This window comes from Dysidea avara, chromosome 3 (genome assembly GCF_963678975.1).
Source record: "Dysidea avara chromosome 3, odDysAvar1.4, whole genome shotgun sequence".
Taxonomy (NCBI): domain Eukaryota; kingdom Metazoa; phylum Porifera; class Demospongiae; order Dictyoceratida; family Dysideidae; genus Dysidea; species Dysidea avara.
The window spans coordinates 23,179,257-23,198,531 of record NC_089274.1 but is presented as its reverse complement, the minus strand read 5'-3'; the positions used below and the strand labels follow the sequence as shown (position 1 = coordinate 23,198,531).

The following is a 19,275-nucleotide window of genomic DNA, read 5'->3' as shown; positions in this document are numbered from 1 at the left end:
ATCAGTTAATCCAAGTGATAATGCAAATTGTTTTAGTCTTTGTGGGCTAAGAGATGATATGACACAATCTCGTACAAATTTGTTTACAAGTTTCTTTGTTTCTTTAGTGGTACGGGGAAACTTTCAGGTAGTTTACCTTCTAAAAGTGCCTCACTTTGTTTTTGTTTCCTGTGGGAGGTATGTGGTGGGGTCAATATCGGCACGATGTCATGGTCAACTGTTGGTGTTATTATAGGAATGAAATGGGCAACAGCATCAACTAAAGCTTGAGAATGTTCAGTATTAATCAGTGATTTTCTAACATCAACTGGCAAGCAATTTTATTTACATTAACAGCCAGGATAATTATTTCAATAGTAGGATGCTTCAGGGAGGGAATGGGAATGTTCAAGTTCACCAACACTTGCACTAGGGTTTTGGAGTGTCGAGAGAGCAGAATGGGCTTCCCAGGACATCGGGAGACTGCTGTGGCTGGTAATGCTTTCCGGTCGATAAAACTTTAATTCCACCTTTTCCTCTGAGATGTCATACAGTGTATCAATTGATATCAACTCAGTTAGCCCAGCCTCCACATGCACACTTGCAAGAGACAGCAGTCACGATCATGAATATTGGACCTCGTACAATCGAAGATACAGAGTAGATACTGCATTTGAAGTGTATCCGAGAACCTTTTATGAACCTTATCAATACATACTGTCCTGAGATCATTTTTGGTTCAGAATCTTGGCTAAATTCAGATATTTCATCTAGTGAAATATTCCCAACAGGTTACAATGTTTGCTGTAAAGATCGTCCGATGGTCATGGTGGTGTTTTTGTGGCATGTCACCAGTCCCTCATCTCCTCTGCTGTAGATATACCTGACAACACTTCTTAGTGTTTAACAACACGTTCCTTGATTTTCTCAATAACAACGGTCTAATACAAATGGTGGACTTTCCTACTAGAGGCAACAACATTTTAGATATTTTTATCACTAATCGACCTGCTGCCATGCAGTCATGTGAAACTATTGGGGGTATAAATGACCATGAAGCTGTTCTTACTAAGGCTTCCATAAACATTCACCTCTAAGACCCCTCCAAGAGACTAATTTATTTGTGGTCAAAAGCAGACTTTAACGTCATCAGACAGAATATACAGTCACTCATTCAAGATTACAGTCCAACTACTCAGTCTCCACCTCTGTCAATGTGCTATGGAACATGTACAAATTTGCTGACATTTGTGATTCTTGTCTGAAGTTAATACCAACCAAAACTTCTTCAAAATTCAATCAACCCTGGATCACTAATCATGTCAAACGGCTCACTCGTAGGAAGCAGCGAGCGTACAATCATGCATGACTGACAAATCACTGAGATGATTGGTCATCTTACTATGACATCAAAAGACTTATGCAACGAGAGTGCCATAAGGCCTTTAACAATGGGTCATTCCATGCCAAATCAACATGAAATTGACATGACCTCTTCCGATTTTTATATAATTTGGTACACACAAAGACTCAATTGAGGAACTACTCCACACCAAATTTCAGACCATTTGACTAATTACCTTTAGAGATATGACCGCTCAAAGTTTGAGGAAAATACTTGATCTGATTTACAGGTAACCATAAAAACCATCATAACTTGTGTTTGGCTTGACCTATGAACTTGTGGTTTGCTTCATGGGAAAGGATATTAAATTGTCTTCGGAATGATATATAAGCATTGCTATTTACTTCAAAGGTAAGGTCTAACCAGAAAAAAGTAATTTTTTCTTTGATCTTAATTTCCAAGGAAAGGGTAGTTTTAAATAACTTCATATTTTGAATACAAACTCTTTACATGTATACCTTTCACTACTGTAAGTTTCAAGTTGGGACCACAATCAGAAAGTACAATACAGTACCAAATTCTTATGTGGAGCAATATAGCATGCAATATTGAAATTTTTGTAGATCACAATTTTCCAAGTAGTTATTTGTACAAGTTTTGTACTCCATCCTGATATGTATATAACAACACAAACAGAGCAAACCAGGAAGGGACAAATCGACTAATAAAAGTTTTGCAAAAAAAACTGTAGGAAAATTACATAAACAGTTATGCTGGTATGCATATTTTCATTACAATCTTTATGAGTACATTGGCAACTGATAACACAGAACTTGTCATTTAACAAAAGAATTCTGATGTAAACACATTACTGTTCTACATTACCAAAAAAATCAATTTTCATAAAACTAATTAATTAAAACTATAATTTTTTTTTGCTTTTTTGCAAATCGTCCAAAAGTTTACTTACCTCTTGCACAGACTACACATGCCTTACAAGTCCCTTTTGTGATTAAGAATGAAAATGCTTCAGTGGAAGTATGAAGACTTTATTTATTTGCTGTCATAGCGATGTAAGCTGATGTAAGCAATAGATGATGTAAGTAATAGTCTGTCACATATAAAACAGATAGGAAAGTGCTCTATAGCTATCAGTTATCCTTTACTATTTTTTGAAGCATGACACAGAAGCAGTGGGCTAATAGTTGTTGTAATCCTTTTAACAATCAAAGGCACAGGAAATCTAGCTTAAGACCAGTTTTACCTTGGATGGGTAAAAAAATTCCTACTCTCACTCTTGAAGAGAAGATATGTGATAACTGCAGAAAAAAACTGTCAGAAATGGAAATAGCTCAGTATGAATCAAGTGATGATGATTTTCAACATCAGGATCTGAAGAGCGTTAACAAAGGCTTAGCTTTAATTGGAGGTTTGGTGATTGTCTCCAATGTTGACCTATCTACAGACACCCACTGCTTGTACTGGATATTATCAATAAAGTTGTCATCAAAAATTTCATTTAAGTAATCTTTGAGGTTTGAGATTCCTGGGCAATATTCACAAGTTTTTAAATAACAAGCAGGCTGTGGTGGATTACATATGACAAGTGCAACACAGTAAGCATAATGCTGTAAGTGAATTTCTGATTTAGCAGTGAGTGTTTACCAGCAATCAACATCAATTTTGTGTTTTGATGGATGGTGCAGACACACACAGCATGTGCCCTACTACCTCCAGCTAGAACACAGTTCTTAAGACGCAATTCAGCAAATTTAGAAAATCCAACCTTTTCAGTGGAAAATTGATTTTTAGATTTCCTAAAAGTAATCGTTTTTGAATTGAAATTCCCTGGCCACCAACTTTAATCGATACACAATCTTTCTTGCCGGGCATCACTTGACTGATATCATCAGACTCGTAAAAAGTTTAAACTAAAATTTTTGTGTCATCATTTAAGCCATGGCATTGAATTGGGTTAGGCATGGATGAAATCCCTCCTGATTTAACTAAGCCTTTTGCTTTATGAACCATGTAATTGGAGGCCTTAAACTCGTTTTCTATTCTTTTGATGCTCTGGCTCATTGGAAGTAGAGTCAAAATTTGTACCTTTACACTTTTCTCTTCTGTTTCATGGAATTTTATCTTCAGCTGCTTAACCATTTCACTTTCATCATTGTCATCATTGTTAACCTTACCTCCAAGTATAGATTCATGAAAAGCACTTGATTTTATCTAACTTTTTCTTAGGATACCGTGCACCTGGTAGTAACTTACTTTTTACAACTGGTGATTCTGCAGATGACTTTGTAGACTCATTTTGCGACCAGATTAAACTTTTAATACCTCATTCATTCATTGCCAAACAGCAGTCCCTATATCAGACAGATACCATGTCAAACCTGATGCCTGGTCATTTCCTAGTAATATGTGACTTTTCAGACAACTATTCCTTTGTATTGCAAGATGCAGCCCAAGGATTTCATTGGAATAATTCACAAGCAACATTGCACCCATTTGTGGCATACTACAAAAAATCAGGAGAGTTGCAACACATCAGCTTTGTTATAATATCTGATTGCTTGTATCATGACACTATTGCTGTACATTGCAATTCCTTCAAGAAAAGTTTTTGAAAGTAGACAAGATATTTTATTTTTCAGATGGATCAGCTGTCCAGTACAAAAACAGAAAAAAATTCTTGAATCTGTGTTATCACAAATCAGATTTTGGAGTACATGCTGAATGACATTTTTATGCTACATCACATGGGAAAGGACCAAGTGATGGAATTGGTGGCACCGTAAAATGACTAGCTGCTAAAACAAGTTTACAGAGACCATATAATTTGCAAATCATGACTCCACATCAACTCTTTGAATGGGCAGCTGAAAATTTAAAAAGCTTGCATTTTAAATACTGTACAACAAATGACTACAGTGAAGAAGAAACGTACTTAGGGGAAAGGCTAAAAGTAAGTAGAACTATATATTCCTGGTACACAAAAACACAACTGCTTTATCCCATTAAGCAATTCTATCGTTCTAACAAAGAAGTTTTCAAATTCAAGTGTTGGTAAAGAGGAAAAAGTTATCCTTGTGAGTAATGATGAAAGTACAGGATTTGTCACAGCTGTGTATAAAAAGAAATAGCAGTTGGGTTGTGTTTTCCAAGAACATCAGGATGACAGAAAAGTTAGCATTAATATTTTAATACAATTATCCAGCCAGAGAAACAGTTATTTTAGTTTCTATTGATGATATCCTCACAAAAATTGACCCAAGAACCAGTTACGGACGAATTTATACTATCTCAAAAGAAGAAACTAAAGCAGCTACAGAGCAATTCAAGTACATGTTAAAAACTGCAAGTTAAATTACCATGCTTCTTCAGATATTGAAATTATAATAGTAATTTATTAATTTTAATCATATTGCTACTACATAACACTTAAAATGTATTTTAAAAACCAATGTTGTCAATAATGTCCCAACTTGAAACTTACAGTAGTGAAAGGTATACATGTAAAGAGTTTGTATTCAAAATATGAAGTTAATTAAAACTACCTTTTCTTTGGAAATTAAGATCAAAGAAAAAATTACTTTTTTGTGGTTAGACCTTACCTTTGAAGTAAATAGCAACGCTTATATATCATTCCGAAGAGAATTTAATATCCTTTCCCATAAAGCAAACCACAAGTTCATAGGTCAAGTCAAACACAAGTTATGATGGTTTTTATGGTTACCTGTAAATCAGATCAAGTATTTTCCTCAAACTTTGAGCGGTCATATCTCTAAAGGTAATTAGTCAAATGGTCTGAAATTTGGTGTGGAGTAGTTCCTCAATTGAGTCTTTGTGTGTACCAAGTTATATAAAAATCGGAAGAGGTCATGTCAATTTCATGTTGATTTGGCATGGAATGACCCCAATAACACATCTAGCTTTATTGATGCAGAAAACAATTGCACAAAGAAATTGCGGTCCTTTATTAAAAGCAGGCGGCTTGACCAAACTAGTATTGGCCCGATTAACTACAGAAGAGAAACCCACACTGACTCATTATCCAAGCTAATACATTCGCTGATTACTTTTCATCAGTTTATGCTCAAGATGATTTGTCTAACATTCCCACTCTTGAAGGTGAACCGCTTCCTGATATCCAACAAATCCACATACACCTAGAAGGTGTCACTCAACTATTGCTTAATCTAAAACCCTACAAGGCTGCAGGTCCTGACAACCTACCATCTTACTTCCTTAAAGAGGTTGCAAATGAGATTGCCCCTTCCCTGTGTTTGATTTTCCAGGCCTCGTTGAACCAGGGGTTGCTACCTGACATCTGGAAATCTGCTTCAGTTGTCCCTATATACAAGAAAGGTAAAAAAGATGATCCCAGCAACTACCAACCAATTTTACTAACTTGTATTTGCTCCAAAATACTAGAACATGTTATATACTCTTGCATATTCGAACATTTAGACTGCCATCAAGTTTTAACAGAGCAACAGAATGGATTCCAACAGCATAGGAGCTGTGTAACTCAATTGATTACAACAACACATGACTTTGCCCAGTGTCTGAATGAAAGAGGACAATGTGACGTGTTACTGTTGGATTTTTGCAAAGCTTTCGACAAAGTTCCCCATTCCTGACTATTTTACAAGTTACATCACTATGGTATCAGAGGCACTCTGCTTAAGAATTTTGTTAGTAACCGTTCACAAAGAGTAATCCTAATAAACAAAGCTCTTCATCTGATGTTCTTTCTGGTGTTCCACAGGGCACTGTTTTAGCCCCCTTGTTATTTCTCTTGTTTATTAATGACATCCCTTTACAAGTACAAAGTTAGATCAGACTATATCCTGATGATGTCATTCTTTACCATAATATATATATTCCATAGAAGATTGTTATGTATTACAGAGAGATCTTGATCTTCTCACAAAATGGTCACACAAATGGCAGATGATATTTAATCCTAAGAAGTGTGAATTTTTAAGGATTTCTAACAAAAAGAACATCATACCTAACATCTATTATATTGACAACCACTCAATAAAGGAAGTCACCCATGCCAAATATCTCGGAGTAATATTTGATCAGACCTTTTCTTGGAATGAACATATAAAGCAGATAGCAAGCAAAGCCACCAAAGTCAACACCTTCTTACATCACAACTTATACCACTGTCTTGTTAATACCAAACTTAACTTACAAAGCTATGGTGAGACCGGTAATAGATTATGCTTCTCCTGTATGAGACCCCCACACACCTACCAACACAAATCTTCTAGAAGCAGTTCAACGATTGGCAGCAAGGTTGTGTTACAAGGACTACTCTTGATTCTCAAGTGTTTCATTAATGTTAACTTACCTACCCTAAAAAGCAGGAGGAACAGAGCCAAATTACAGATGATGTATAAAATCACTAACAACCTGGTGTGTATTCCAAATGATTGTTTGATTCCTATTCCACCCTTCTTGAGAAATGGCTACTTCAACCAGCTAGATACCAGAATTGATAGTTTCAAATTTTCCTTTTCCCCTCAACGATCCGGCAGGCTGTGGAGCTCAATCCCCCCGGTCTCGTACAGTCAACCCCCCCCCACACACACACACATGATCAGTTTTGCACCCTCTTAGATAATTATCACAATCACACCTGTGCGTTATAATCACATTGATTTCTGTACAGCACATAAATATTCACAGTACACAACTAAGTACTAAAGATAGTACAAAATGCGGTTAAAATTACGTCATTAATTTAATAATGAATGAATAAATAATGTTTGAGAAAACTACAAGTCCTAAGGTTTTGCACTCATTGGGAATAGAATCCACGTTGTATGAAGAGACAATCGTATAATGGGCAGGTGTTATCGTGGAGGTGATAGAAACAGAGACCAGCAATGTGGACTAGACTCAAGTACAGTTCCAGGATTTTTGGTAGTGAAGACCAAAAAAAAAAAAAAAAAGGTCGCTTCATGCTCAAAGCACATAAATCACAGAGCTGTCCAATTTTAAGTACAGGGCTACTTATGAAGTAGATCAGGCGTGAGAATAGTCTCGCGTGGCCAGACCGCTTTTTTTTCTCTTTGTCATTGGGTAGGGAGAAAAAAGGGTCTGGAACAGTTCGAATCCCACAATCGTCTTGACACGTCACGAGGCTACGTCACAGGTATGCAACCCATGCGCTTAAACTCCATTGTAACAAGAATGCCACAGCATAACAATAAACAAAGACTTAGCTTACCTAAACAACTAACAATCGATTCAATCTATTATCGCCTCAAAGACAGCCTTAGATGCTGATAGGTTTATACATACGCGCTTGTAATTGATTGACGCAAGCGGCTACTATTTGAAAACACATCACGTTTCTTTGGTTAACACCCCCGAATTAACCGGGGAGTGCCAAGACGAGTGTGGGATTCGAATTGTTCCAGACCCTTTTTTCTCCCTACCCAATGACAAAGAAAAAAAAGCGGTCTGGCCACGCGAGACTAGCGTGAGAAATACGTGAGAACTAAGCTGAAAGAGTGAGAAACAGAGGGTTAGGCGTGAAATTACTAGCCAAAGAGTGAGACTTACGCCTAATGCGTGAGAGTTGGTATGTCTGAAGAAACGTACGACAATCCTATTTAACTTAATGCCAATCAAAGCAGTTAGCACGTGACGCCCACTATTAATAGATCAGGTGGCGAACTACTGTGTTTGAAAGTGGGCGACAGTGACTCTTTCGATTGGAAGACGAGTGGTTGCTACTCCTGCTTACTAAATGTTATTGGAAGTTACTATACTAATCACTGGAGGCGGCCCCGGCTGGAGGTTAGTTTGTGTTGGTTAAAACACTTTGATAGTCTTGTTTCTTTATAGTCTCGCATAATTAGGCTACCTTCACTCGTGTATGGGATGGGAGAAAGCCTCACCTGACAAGCTCTCCTCATAGCTCTCCACCTGCAGCCTTTTAGTGCCAGGAGTACCCAGATTGATCACTGATATGGGCCCTGAGAAACTGCCAAATTGCATCCCACATACTGAACGCTGATGGAGAGAACAAACAACATACAGAAAATATGCCCTTAAGCTGTTAATTGCTATGTGCATGGTTGTGCTTGCTATTAACTGCTATTATTATATGTAGCTAAAGTCTGCCGTCATTGGCAATGTTCCACATACTTGCACACACTGACACAGAGTCAATTACTGCCTGACATAGGCCATTTGTCAGGCAAGTATTATGCATGGCCAACCATTATGGATCCTGCCTGACAAAATGTCAGATCAAAATAGAAGGAAGTTAGGGGGTTTTATAGTGAAGCAATGTATTGTAAGGATTTCCAATGAAATGTGTAAAACAGTAGCATATCAATGTCATTAGGTTGTCTGACATTTTCACTTGGATTTGAAAAACTGAAATATATAATTGTCTCTGCACTGACATATCCATGAAATTCTGGTATTGTATTTCAGCCACATTTGCTCTCCAATTCTTTTTTTTTGGTCTTTCAGCATATCTACGGCATCATGTGATCATTTTGGTACAAATGACCCAGCTCATGTTAAATATATACATAACTCAGATATCAGTTGTAGGCGACAGACAGTTGAAATACTCTGCTTTTATCCCAATCTTACTGTGGTCTGCTAATACATCCCTTATGTATATGTGCCAGTCAATTCCTCTAGAATTGTATTACTATGCATCTTTTCTACCTGCATGTACTGTGGTCGCCATGCACTGTTTATACATGCCCCATTAGTAGGTAGTCCCGTTGGTGATTGTACTTGGTTGTATTTGCCCCGGGCCTAGATAAATAATAATAATATCCAGGTGCATATGTTACGATACCAATATGTCCATTGCATCTTATCAGATACTTATGTTTTGGGTGTTCGCTGGCATGATAGTTGAAGCGATTTGCAATTTGCAGTGACTCTTCGTCATTTGCTACAATGATAGCGAAGCTGTGACACCTGAATCTTGAACTGGACTCCATGTTTTTCTTGATACTGCAAGTAAACCTTTCATTTACTGTCAAACTCTTGCGCACAATATCATTGGCCAGAGTCTTCTCCTACACAAAGCACTGTTTGTCATATCATTCCATACACACAGTCATAGTGAGGTAGTTTGCTGATAGTAATTAGTCTACCGTGGCTGTTTCTACAGGGCTAGCTGTCCTGCAGCTGTGCAGTCCCAATCGGATCCAGCACGGCAACTTTACATCACTCATGTGATTAATGTTAAGTAAATACCTCTTATTGAAGCCCTTCTATTGGGATGTGTGTTGTAGATCAACACACTCACAAACATTATGCGCTATACAGATTGCACTGAAGAATAACAGTGGTTCGTACTACTACTGCTACATGAAGGTCACCTATAAGTTTGTTGATCTATTCCTATGGGTGGTTTGTACCTATTTTTGAAATTCTAGCTACTGATCACAGTGCAGCAGGCTTGCTACTTATTCATTCAGAAGCTGATTTCTGCATCTTTGCAGGTACTTTTCAATTTTAGTTTTTCATGCTGTTCCCCAACTCCATATCTTTTTTTTTCAATTCAATTATTTGCTTTATTGTGCAATGTTACAGGTGTACATGATTACACAACAATAAAAGGGAGTTAGTGTACAATTGCACTAAAGGTGATCTGGTAAGTACCAGACCACAGAACTTAAGAGTAAAATTATGTATTTATTTTTACTTATATAATTGTAATTAGCTGCTAAGTGTACCAAAGTTGGTGGCTGGGGTGTTTGGAGCAGATGCTACAAGGACATGTAAAATGGTTGTCTGGATCAAAGTTTCTCATAAAATGTTGCCATAGGATTTTAGTTAACTGAAATTTAATGAATCTTGGTGCTGTAGCCATAGCCGGTGACTCTGAGTGCTATTTGTATAGATGAGGTTGTCCCAGATCCCTTCTTTCAGATACCCAACACTTTGTGTGGCTTTCCTAGCTAAGAAACAAATGTGACCTGCTGAGCAAAACCAGTCATTTTGCACATCCGTTTTATTGCTTCTGTGTAAAGGAGTGAACAGCCAAAGTTAGCTTTCGCGATGAATAGTCTTAGAGTCATGATCAATTGCCAGTTCATGGTGAACTGACTGAGCCAAACCTGTCTTTGTAGCTTGTGAATTATGATCGAGTTATGATGAATTGAATAAGTGTCTGGCTGTTATTTAATTATTTGCCGCATTGTTGTACGAACCAAATTTATTCCTGTTCCAACTGTCTAGTGCTCTTCTTACAACTGAAACAAGCTACAAAGATGGGTTTGGCTATGCTGCAGTCAGAACTGCTGATCCTGAGAATATATCACCTCGTCCTGCCCAGAAGATACATACAAAGACCCTACCTGGAACTTTATTTTATGCAAAGAGGTAACAAAATCCTTCAAGAAATTTACAAATATTAGACCACTTTTAGTACAGTATTTTACACCATTGGAGAGAGTAGATGACCCCAAGATGATAGAATTAGTGTTTCATCAAGTAAGCTCTTTGATTATTGCACTGGCTATTGTAATAAGTGTATCAACACATGTCTGTTAAGGAGAAGCAAACTATCCAGCAAGGCCTAATGTATTTCGCGGACTGGACTCGCGGACTGGACTCACGCACTGAACTAGAAACAGCTTTTAAACAATAATCCAGGCATTATCCATCTCTTGCAACACTGGAGACACCACTATCGAGTTACAACTGCTGTTACTGCTCTTCCTTACAAGTTAACAAACTAGCGTGTGAACTAATGTATTAGAATACACTTACGATACACGAGTACTAGCAGTGATAAAGTGTGATAGAGGCTATTGTTGTAGCTTAGATGTTTTTCCTTTGTTGCTCCAGTACTTAGCACTAGTGTTAGGACTGTAGTGATGAGTCAGTTTATTTGCATAGCCCCATATCAACTCTCTGGGCGGTGCCACCTGTAGCTACCCTGCTAAGAAATATTGCCATCAAGCAATGGCTTGGTTAGTTGTACGTTACTAATATCATTGTGAAATGTCAATTTATAATAATTAGATCAACGTAGCATCACTCCAGACCGTTGCAATGTGGACAATGATGGCATGTGTAGAGAACTAGACAGTATATAAGTTAGTATTGTAATTTAGGCCTCCTTTTGATAGCATGTATTTAGGTATTGTTATGCGCATGCGTGTATGTATGTACGACGTAACGTATTAAGATGGCGAACGTGTAGGCACGTGGCGTGTTAGTACTCACGGATTCATCGAACCCCGCTACGAATACGATATTAGTTGATACTAACTTATATACTGTCTAGTTCTCTACAGCATGAAGCAGTTGGTTGAACAAGCTAGAAAATGTGATTGTTACTTTGCCAGATTGTTTGCTGTTAAGGTACAGTGAGCATATTTGAATGTGAAATTTCTCATACTAAATGATACCTCAAGATCAAGGTCTTCCTTCACAACTTGATTTTATTTCTTGAGCAATAGTAGATTACTGCATGCATGGATTGTATACATCTAGCCTCATAGTTTAATAAATTGAAAATAGCATTGTTTTTTACACGAATTAGCTACCAGTTTCCAAAAAATTTATTTGCAGTCCTATTAAGAGATGTGACTGTATCATTGACAGGATAAAAACAAGGATGGTAATACTGTAACTCACATTGGAGTATCTCACATCAGCGTACTAATTATTATACAATCAACAGCAGGAGACCTGCTGGAGGTCACTGAGAGATATAGGCAAGTCAGATATATGATTAGCTCAATACTACATGTTTATTCATGCAGTTTTGATACCATCCTAAAGTAGCCTTAGTCTAAGAACTTTAGTCTAAAGTTGTTAGCACTGCAAGTGTGGCTCCAAGCAAATCAAACTGCTATTGCCAGAGAAGGCTCTGAAGGGAAACTATCCATGATGAAATTTGCTATGGAACATTTCAGTCAAGGTCAGGAAAGGTAACATTATATTGTAACTACAACGTACTGCATGTCTGACTACAAGTTGGGGTTCCAAAGTATTGGAATATTAATGCACCTTGGTTGTCTGGATATTATTGGTTGTCTCCAAGGAATCCATATTGTGCAGTCTACTCCCACTGTACATTGACTTAGCTAACTCATACATTTCAGGGCAGATTTGCAGCATAAGATGGAAGACCTGAAATTCATGGGCACCAACAGAGGAAAGAGTTAGTATATTTGCAGCATAAATTGTATTTTTGGTGTGCAGGTCAATTGAAGACAAAGCAGTTGGTCAGATATTGCTGACCTGGTGAAATTCTCCAAGGTAAAGTGGGGGGACTAAATGGTGTACTATCAGTTGTGTATGTGACTGTATCCACTACAGTCTCCACTACCAGTATCCTTACTGAAGTTGGATTTTACAAACTTACAAGTGAACAAATTGGCTGTGAAATGTTTCCTAAGTGAGTGACAACAAGAGTTCATAATATAATATATACTGAGGAGAGTATCCCACTCTCATATACCCCTGTACAAGGGGGTGTCACGTAGGTACGCGCTGTAGGTAGATCTGCGACCGCGGTCAAAGTCTTGACTGGCTGAAATTTCGCTTTGACTTGTGACTAAGAGCCTTTTTCGACCTCTGACCGGTGACTTAACGACGATATTTCAGCACTTTTCGATTGTGGGTTGGAAGCTTTTACCCTTGACCGTTGAATTGGCACAATTTAGGTGGCCTTGACCTTTGACTTAGACTTTGACTGTGGTCGCAGATCTACCTACAGTGAGTGCCTGTGTGTCACCCCCTTGCTGTAGAAGGGCGTATCATGAAGTTATGACGTAACGACAAGATGTTGTGGTTTGTGACGTATGAGTAGCCGTAAAAGTGCAAGAATCGCTAGCACCATTTCAAATGTATACAAAGCGGTTTTAACCCATGAAAGAAAGATTGTAGTTCGGTGAGAAACGCTTAGAGCTGGAGAAAATTCAGTTGCTAGCGACGTTGTTAGGCACGCATTCAATCGATACCGTGTTCAACCATAGGTATATTATCTATGGGGTATATTATCTATGGTTCAACTAATGACATCATTAATTATACAAAGAAAAACGGACGAACTCAGAAGTGCTACGTCATAACTTTATGATACACCCTTCTACAGGGGTATATGAGAGTAGGATACTCCCCTCAGTATATATATATATTATGAACTCTTGGTGACAATTAAATAGTTTACTCTTTGTATGTACTCTTTGTGTGTGTGTGTCCGTGTGTAGTAAAACATGGACAGTTGGGCATTTGCTTCCCTAGTTAACACCAGGTACCCACTGATGTAACAGCTGGGTGGGCTTCTTCACTAGGTCACCATTCTATAGCTGAATAAGCAATGTGAGTAACACTTGATTTAACTGGGCATCAATCCTGGAACCTTTTGAATACTACACCAATGTTCTAGCCACTTGGACTTGGCTATGCTGCCTCACACACACACACCCCACACACACGCGAGCACGTACACACACATGTATGCATGCACGCACGCACGCACGCACGCACGCACACAGAGAGAGCAGTGTTGGGGTTGTTTGGGTTCTCCATGACGCCTCCTGAAGGATAATAATCCTGACCCAGGATGATTTGCCTGCACAAGGCTGGAGTGCCTGATTAGTGCACAGGCATCCCAGTGCTGGTTCTGTGGGTAACACCAGAGGCTTTGTGTGTATGTGCGTGTTCCATTGTATAGGGAAACAAATGTTTTAACTGTCTAGTGGAATAACACTTATAATATCCATGTCTCACATAAGTGGGTGAGGTCCAAGTGGGACTTCAGATACCCACACCTTCACCCATGAGATATGGTACATTCTACTATGGTCTACAGCACCTGAATAGCACAGATAGCCCAGGATAGGCATAAGGTGTTTTACATTGTGTGTGTGGTGCGTATATATTTATGTACTAGATAAGACACTACCACGAGTGCTATACAGGAAATATAGCACTCAAAGAGTGATCTTGAGACGAAATATAGCACTTCACCTCGAGCTATATTTGTCTCTCGCCCACTCTTTTTGTGCTATATTTCCTATATATATATATGTACAGATATGCATGTATGTAATATGTATGCTGTGTACTATGTAGCAAGAAGACAGCAATGTTAATACCACCATCAGTATCATGATAATTCAAACCACAACAATGGTTGGATAAAGTACAACTTCACTTCCAATCCACTGCACAACATTTAGCAGTGAAGGGTGCAAGAGACAAATTCATGGGTAGGTAATATTTAGACATACTATTCTATGAACCTATTTTTGTAGATTTCATAATGAAGTTTCCAATGTATGGCTCAAGGTTCTTCCCTGTCATGGTAAATACAGATTACATTATTATTATGTGCCATCCATACACAGTGTTTCACATCCTAAAGTGGTGGGAGAATGTATACTAGCTGTGAACAGGAATGGTCTGTTCTTCCTCAGCAACAAAACTAGAGTATGTTAATCCAACAGCTTACATAAAAGGGACTTTCATGGTATATGGTTACATAACTAATGGCTGTCATGTTCACCTCATAGGAGAGTTTGCTATCGTCTCCCTTCCATGAGATAGTCTCTACTAGAAAGTTGAGGTCTTACTCAGGAAGACAATATACTGACCTAAAGTGTGGCAACCTCATGGTACAGCATGTGAAACACCTTATGTAAGCTTGTATGTCACCACTACTACATCTTGTAACACTAGTACACACACAGGGTTGTGAGATTGCTCCACTTATCAGTAGCTATGTTAAGGCAAGGTTACAGGAACAATGTAAAGAAGATGATATTAAGGGTGTTGTGAGAGGATCATCCATGTACTTAGCGTAAAATACTTTTATCAGTGACATGTACATATATAATACAGGTAGCAACAACACAGGTATTGCAAACTCAGAAAATTCTTACATATAAAAATATATCCATATACGTCTGATGAATTGATATAAATGGGATATAATTGGTGTATTAATTCAGAGTTACAGTGAAAAAAGTGGCTCTTTGCAGTAAAAAAAGAACTTTTCCTGTAATCCTTTGTGCATTTCCAAAGCACTATAGAAACTATTGATGTTAGCGTGAGATTCTTGCTCGTAGAACCATCTATGCATTATCTGGTACAATCGCCCTGTAGTACTTTGGTGATGTTCATTGTGAGTGTAGTTGTCATTTAACCCAAGACATCTTGCAAAATGCGGATACGAATTTGGATCAAGCTCTACTACGACATGATCCTTCACAAAGTTGTCAATCAATGTTTTTTGTGCAGTCCATTCTATAGCAGTTAAGCAGGGCATAGTATGATTCTTTCTGGATGACTCTTCAGGAAATTTTTGCTTTTGACATGTTGGTGGTGGGGTTATTGGCATATTAAATATAGGTGGTTCACTCATATTAATCACAGATGCAGAGTTCTGTTCTCCATACATCAATAGGCTTTTCTCCAAACGCTCTGCTATAAAACTTTGTCTCTGACCTTTTCTCAAGATCATACTAAACTTTTCCATCGCACCTGGCCCAGCAGTGGAAAGTTGATCACAGATAATTCGGTTCTTGTATTCTCTAGTCATAGTCGGTAATTGTACTCGCTGGGCCGCACTCCGGCCTACAATTCGCTCCTGAATTAACTCATCAATCACATCATCCGCCTCCAGGTGTTTAACAAGAAAGTCGTGATTATCAGTCAAAACTTGCTTGGTAATATCCAAGTTCTTCTCGGTGAGGTCCGTCAGTGCCGCCATAATAGGGGCGGAAAAAACTTCAAAAATGTGCGCGTTACTTATTGCCGCCGTAGCTCAAATATATCACGTGATCATTTCTACGCTGCGAAATTAAAGGAACCATAGATAATATATCTATGAAAGAACCCAGCTTCTAGCGATGGTTGTTTTTGTAACGAGAATGAAAGTGTAATATCATTAACAGGATGGTCACCTAAGTATCACAAGAGGTGGGAAAAGTATAGTCTGGCGTAGCCGACCCGCGCGCGTAGCGCGAGGGTCTGGTGACAGCCGCATTCAGTACCTGTGCAGATGGAATGCAATTAAATTTGAAAATACGCGCAAAACACTTGGACAATTTCCGGTAACAGAGCGGGACAGCTACTGTACTTGTACTTGAATGACGTCTATTTCCTCTACAAACCCTTACATTTGTGCTGGTTGTAGAAAAGACATAAGAAGCTCGCCATAATCAGTGGCCAAATCGGGATAACGTCATAGAATGTTGTTAATTGGTCACTAAACGATCTGATTGGATGCACCAGTTTTTCGTAAGGCTGGCATAGGTACTGAATGCGGCTGTCACCAGACCCTCACGTTACGCGCGCGGGTCGGCTACGCCAGACTAGGAAAAGTAGTTAATGGAATTGATAATCCGCGCATCGAAACAATTAAGTACGTTACAACATAGTATTATCTATGGTTACAACCGTTACTCGGTTACAACCTTGTGTCTAAAATGTGTCTAGTATCTATGGATACAGTTTTAATAGTGGCAGGAGGGCGGAAGAGACTTAATTGGGGGTGGGGGTGTAGGCTTATCCAGGAGATGACGTAGTCTTGCCTCCAGACCACAAGGGTCTGGTGACACGCAATACGTTTGCACGATCTTTGCAACACAAGACCAAGCGAAAATTGAAAATGTGATGCAACTACCTTGAAAATGTGGTGAATTATATAACAAACTCACGTTTCCAGTGACTTTCTGTGTTGCATAGATTTCATTGGTCACCAATTAGATTTGAGTACACCTCTGACGTCAGATTTTCACGCAACTAGAACTCACTTTGTTCTTTATCGCTGTGACCTATTCACGGTCTACACCGATGCTTTTTTTTTACGGTAGCATCACGGATCTTAAGCAGTGTTCCATCATCACTGACAATTAGAATTCATGGCTCACAATTACATAATATGTGGTGTCATATGGAAATTGTAAGGCTTTGTTTTAGTACTGCCTAGCATTTCTTTTGCATGTCACCAGACCCTTGTGGTTTTGGGGGCGAGACTAGGGATGACGTGTCTTTCTTTCAAAAAATTTTATTGGCATTAATATATAGTATTGTTTCTTTGTTTTGGCTTTTGTGTGTGCATGCTTATTTTTGGTGTTGTATCTACAGTTGTATCAAACGGTATGGTTGTACTGTTTAAGTAGGAATCCATGTGAAATTTTCCCGTGCCGCCCAAAATCCCGCCTTTAAAAATCCTAGAGATATCTTACGAGACAAAAATCACCTTTACGGAATAGTACTAGTCCATGTAATACATAAAACACCATTAAATACAACTAAACGCTCACAGGTGGCTGGATACAGAATTTTAAAAATCGCAAAAACTTTGAATTTTAGACTGACTACCTAACTGACTGACCACAGTTGCAAGCCTAGAGGTCAAACGAAGCAGTGCACGGCCACCATTTTACGCAACAATAACAAACTCACTGGTGGGATGTGCCTTTTGGGGTTCCAACGAGTGTGTGCCCTATGCGCCTTGTCTTTTCTTTTATCTTCAATCAGGCTGCTTGTCTTCTTCATCCGATGAAACCATATCGAGGCATTAATTTTCTGTATCAACACTTTCTTTAAACAGCATAATAGATGCCACAAGATTATTTAAGGCACTTAGACTACGCTACTGTACAGAGGAATAGATTATATTCCTTACTGATATAATCTATGACGGAGGGTACTGTACGGAGGTACTGGTACTAGATAGCTTCACGATAGGTCACAAGATCACGCTCATTCTTCATTCTACGCATTATCGGTCTATTGATTAAAGCCACGATGACACACCCCTTTTGCACTAGCTGTATTTCAGTGACCTCACACCTTCAATTTGGAAGGCTGACTCAACATACTCTATAATCAATCAAAACCACACCCCTTTTTGGGCAAGCGCACATCTTGCAGGCTGCCTCGAGATGCTCTAACACAGCAGTCACCCTAATAGAACAGTCACATGTTTATAGCTAGCTGTATGCCTTAACAAAAAAAATAAACAAACTAGTATATTAAAAATTATAAATTTAAAAATAAAGTAGGAATCCAAGCGATAAAAAGTAGTGAAACAAGAGATGAACAATGGTAGCTATTACAGTATAGGGAAATTCCTACTTTGGCATTGAACACAAAATAATGGCTATATCATGCCAAAGTAGGGATTTCCCACCGAGCTATGCTGTAATAGCTACCATCATTCTTCTCTTGTTTCACTACTTTTTATCGCTTGGATTCCTACTTTATTTTTAAATTTATAACTTTTAATATACTAGTTTGTATTTTGTAATCTTTTTTTGCTCACGGGGCTCCACTGAAAATCAGTATTTGGTTACTGAGTGGAGCCCCTGTTTAAAATTAAAATTACAATGCCAATCTAGGGTCTAGGGGGCATCCCCCCCAGGGCCAGAGCTACATAATTTGTAGTGGTCAGGTTGATATTTCATAGAAAGAACATTCATGGCAGCGGAATGTTTATTTGTAGGGGAGGGGAGGGGGGGGGGGGGGGGGGGGGGGCTGAATATAGTTATATTGAGGGTACTTGTACAGTGTGCGAAGTGCACTCAGAGCATGCAAAGTATGCTCTCTTTCTAGGGGGGCCTGGGGGCATGCCCCCAGGAAAATTTTGAAAACTAAGTGCTATGAGATTTAATCTGGAGGTAATTTTAGCTAATCACAGTAATGTAATAGTTTAATGTTATACTTTAGCTATTACTGTGTTGACATGTGTTATGACGTTGCACACAGCATATCATATATATATATATATAGCATGCTCATACTACAGAGTCTGAGGAAATGCCCTTCAGAAAAATATTTTTTATGAGAATGAATCTGATACTGAGGCTATAAAACAAGGAAAGTATCACACACATACTGCATGGGCTACAGTTTTACCAAGTTAACAAATATAAAGTTACTAATATGCAAAAGTCTAAAAGTACAGAGTTAAC

The 19,275-nt window shown here is 38.5% G+C and overlaps 1 protein-coding gene across 2 annotated transcripts; it reads left to right on the top strand.

Moving 5' to 3' along the window:
- The first annotated feature begins 9,214 nt into the window (after nucleotides 1-9,214).
- Nucleotides 9,215-16,090, top strand: LOC136250314 (unconventional myosin-XV-like). 2 transcript variants are annotated; one of them, XM_066042502.1, is made up of 15 exons: nucleotides 9,215-9,831; nucleotides 9,923-9,983; nucleotides 10,571-10,714; nucleotides 10,766-10,825; nucleotides 11,360-11,404; nucleotides 11,945-12,057; nucleotides 12,106-12,273; nucleotides 12,448-12,604; nucleotides 12,665-12,743; nucleotides 14,426-14,562; nucleotides 14,608-14,641; nucleotides 14,701-14,782; nucleotides 14,866-14,990; nucleotides 15,043-15,143; nucleotides 15,194-16,090. In XM_066042502.1, exons 10-14 carry the CDS (start codon nucleotides 14,559-14,561, stop codon nucleotides 15,128-15,130), a joined length of 333 nt encoding a protein of 110 aa, XP_065898574.1. In that variant the 5' UTR covers nucleotides 9,215-9,831; nucleotides 9,923-9,983; nucleotides 10,571-10,714; nucleotides 10,766-10,825; nucleotides 11,360-11,404; nucleotides 11,945-12,057; nucleotides 12,106-12,273; nucleotides 12,448-12,604; nucleotides 12,665-12,743; nucleotides 14,426-14,558; the 3' UTR covers nucleotides 15,131-15,143; nucleotides 15,194-16,090. The 2 variants fall into 2 exon arrangements, with proteins under 2 accessions (XP_065898574.1, XP_065898575.1); XM_066042503.1 differs by having other exon boundaries at nucleotides 14,608-14,657; nucleotides 15,043-16,090.
- The last annotated feature ends 3,185 nt before the right edge of the window (nucleotides 16,091-19,275 follow it).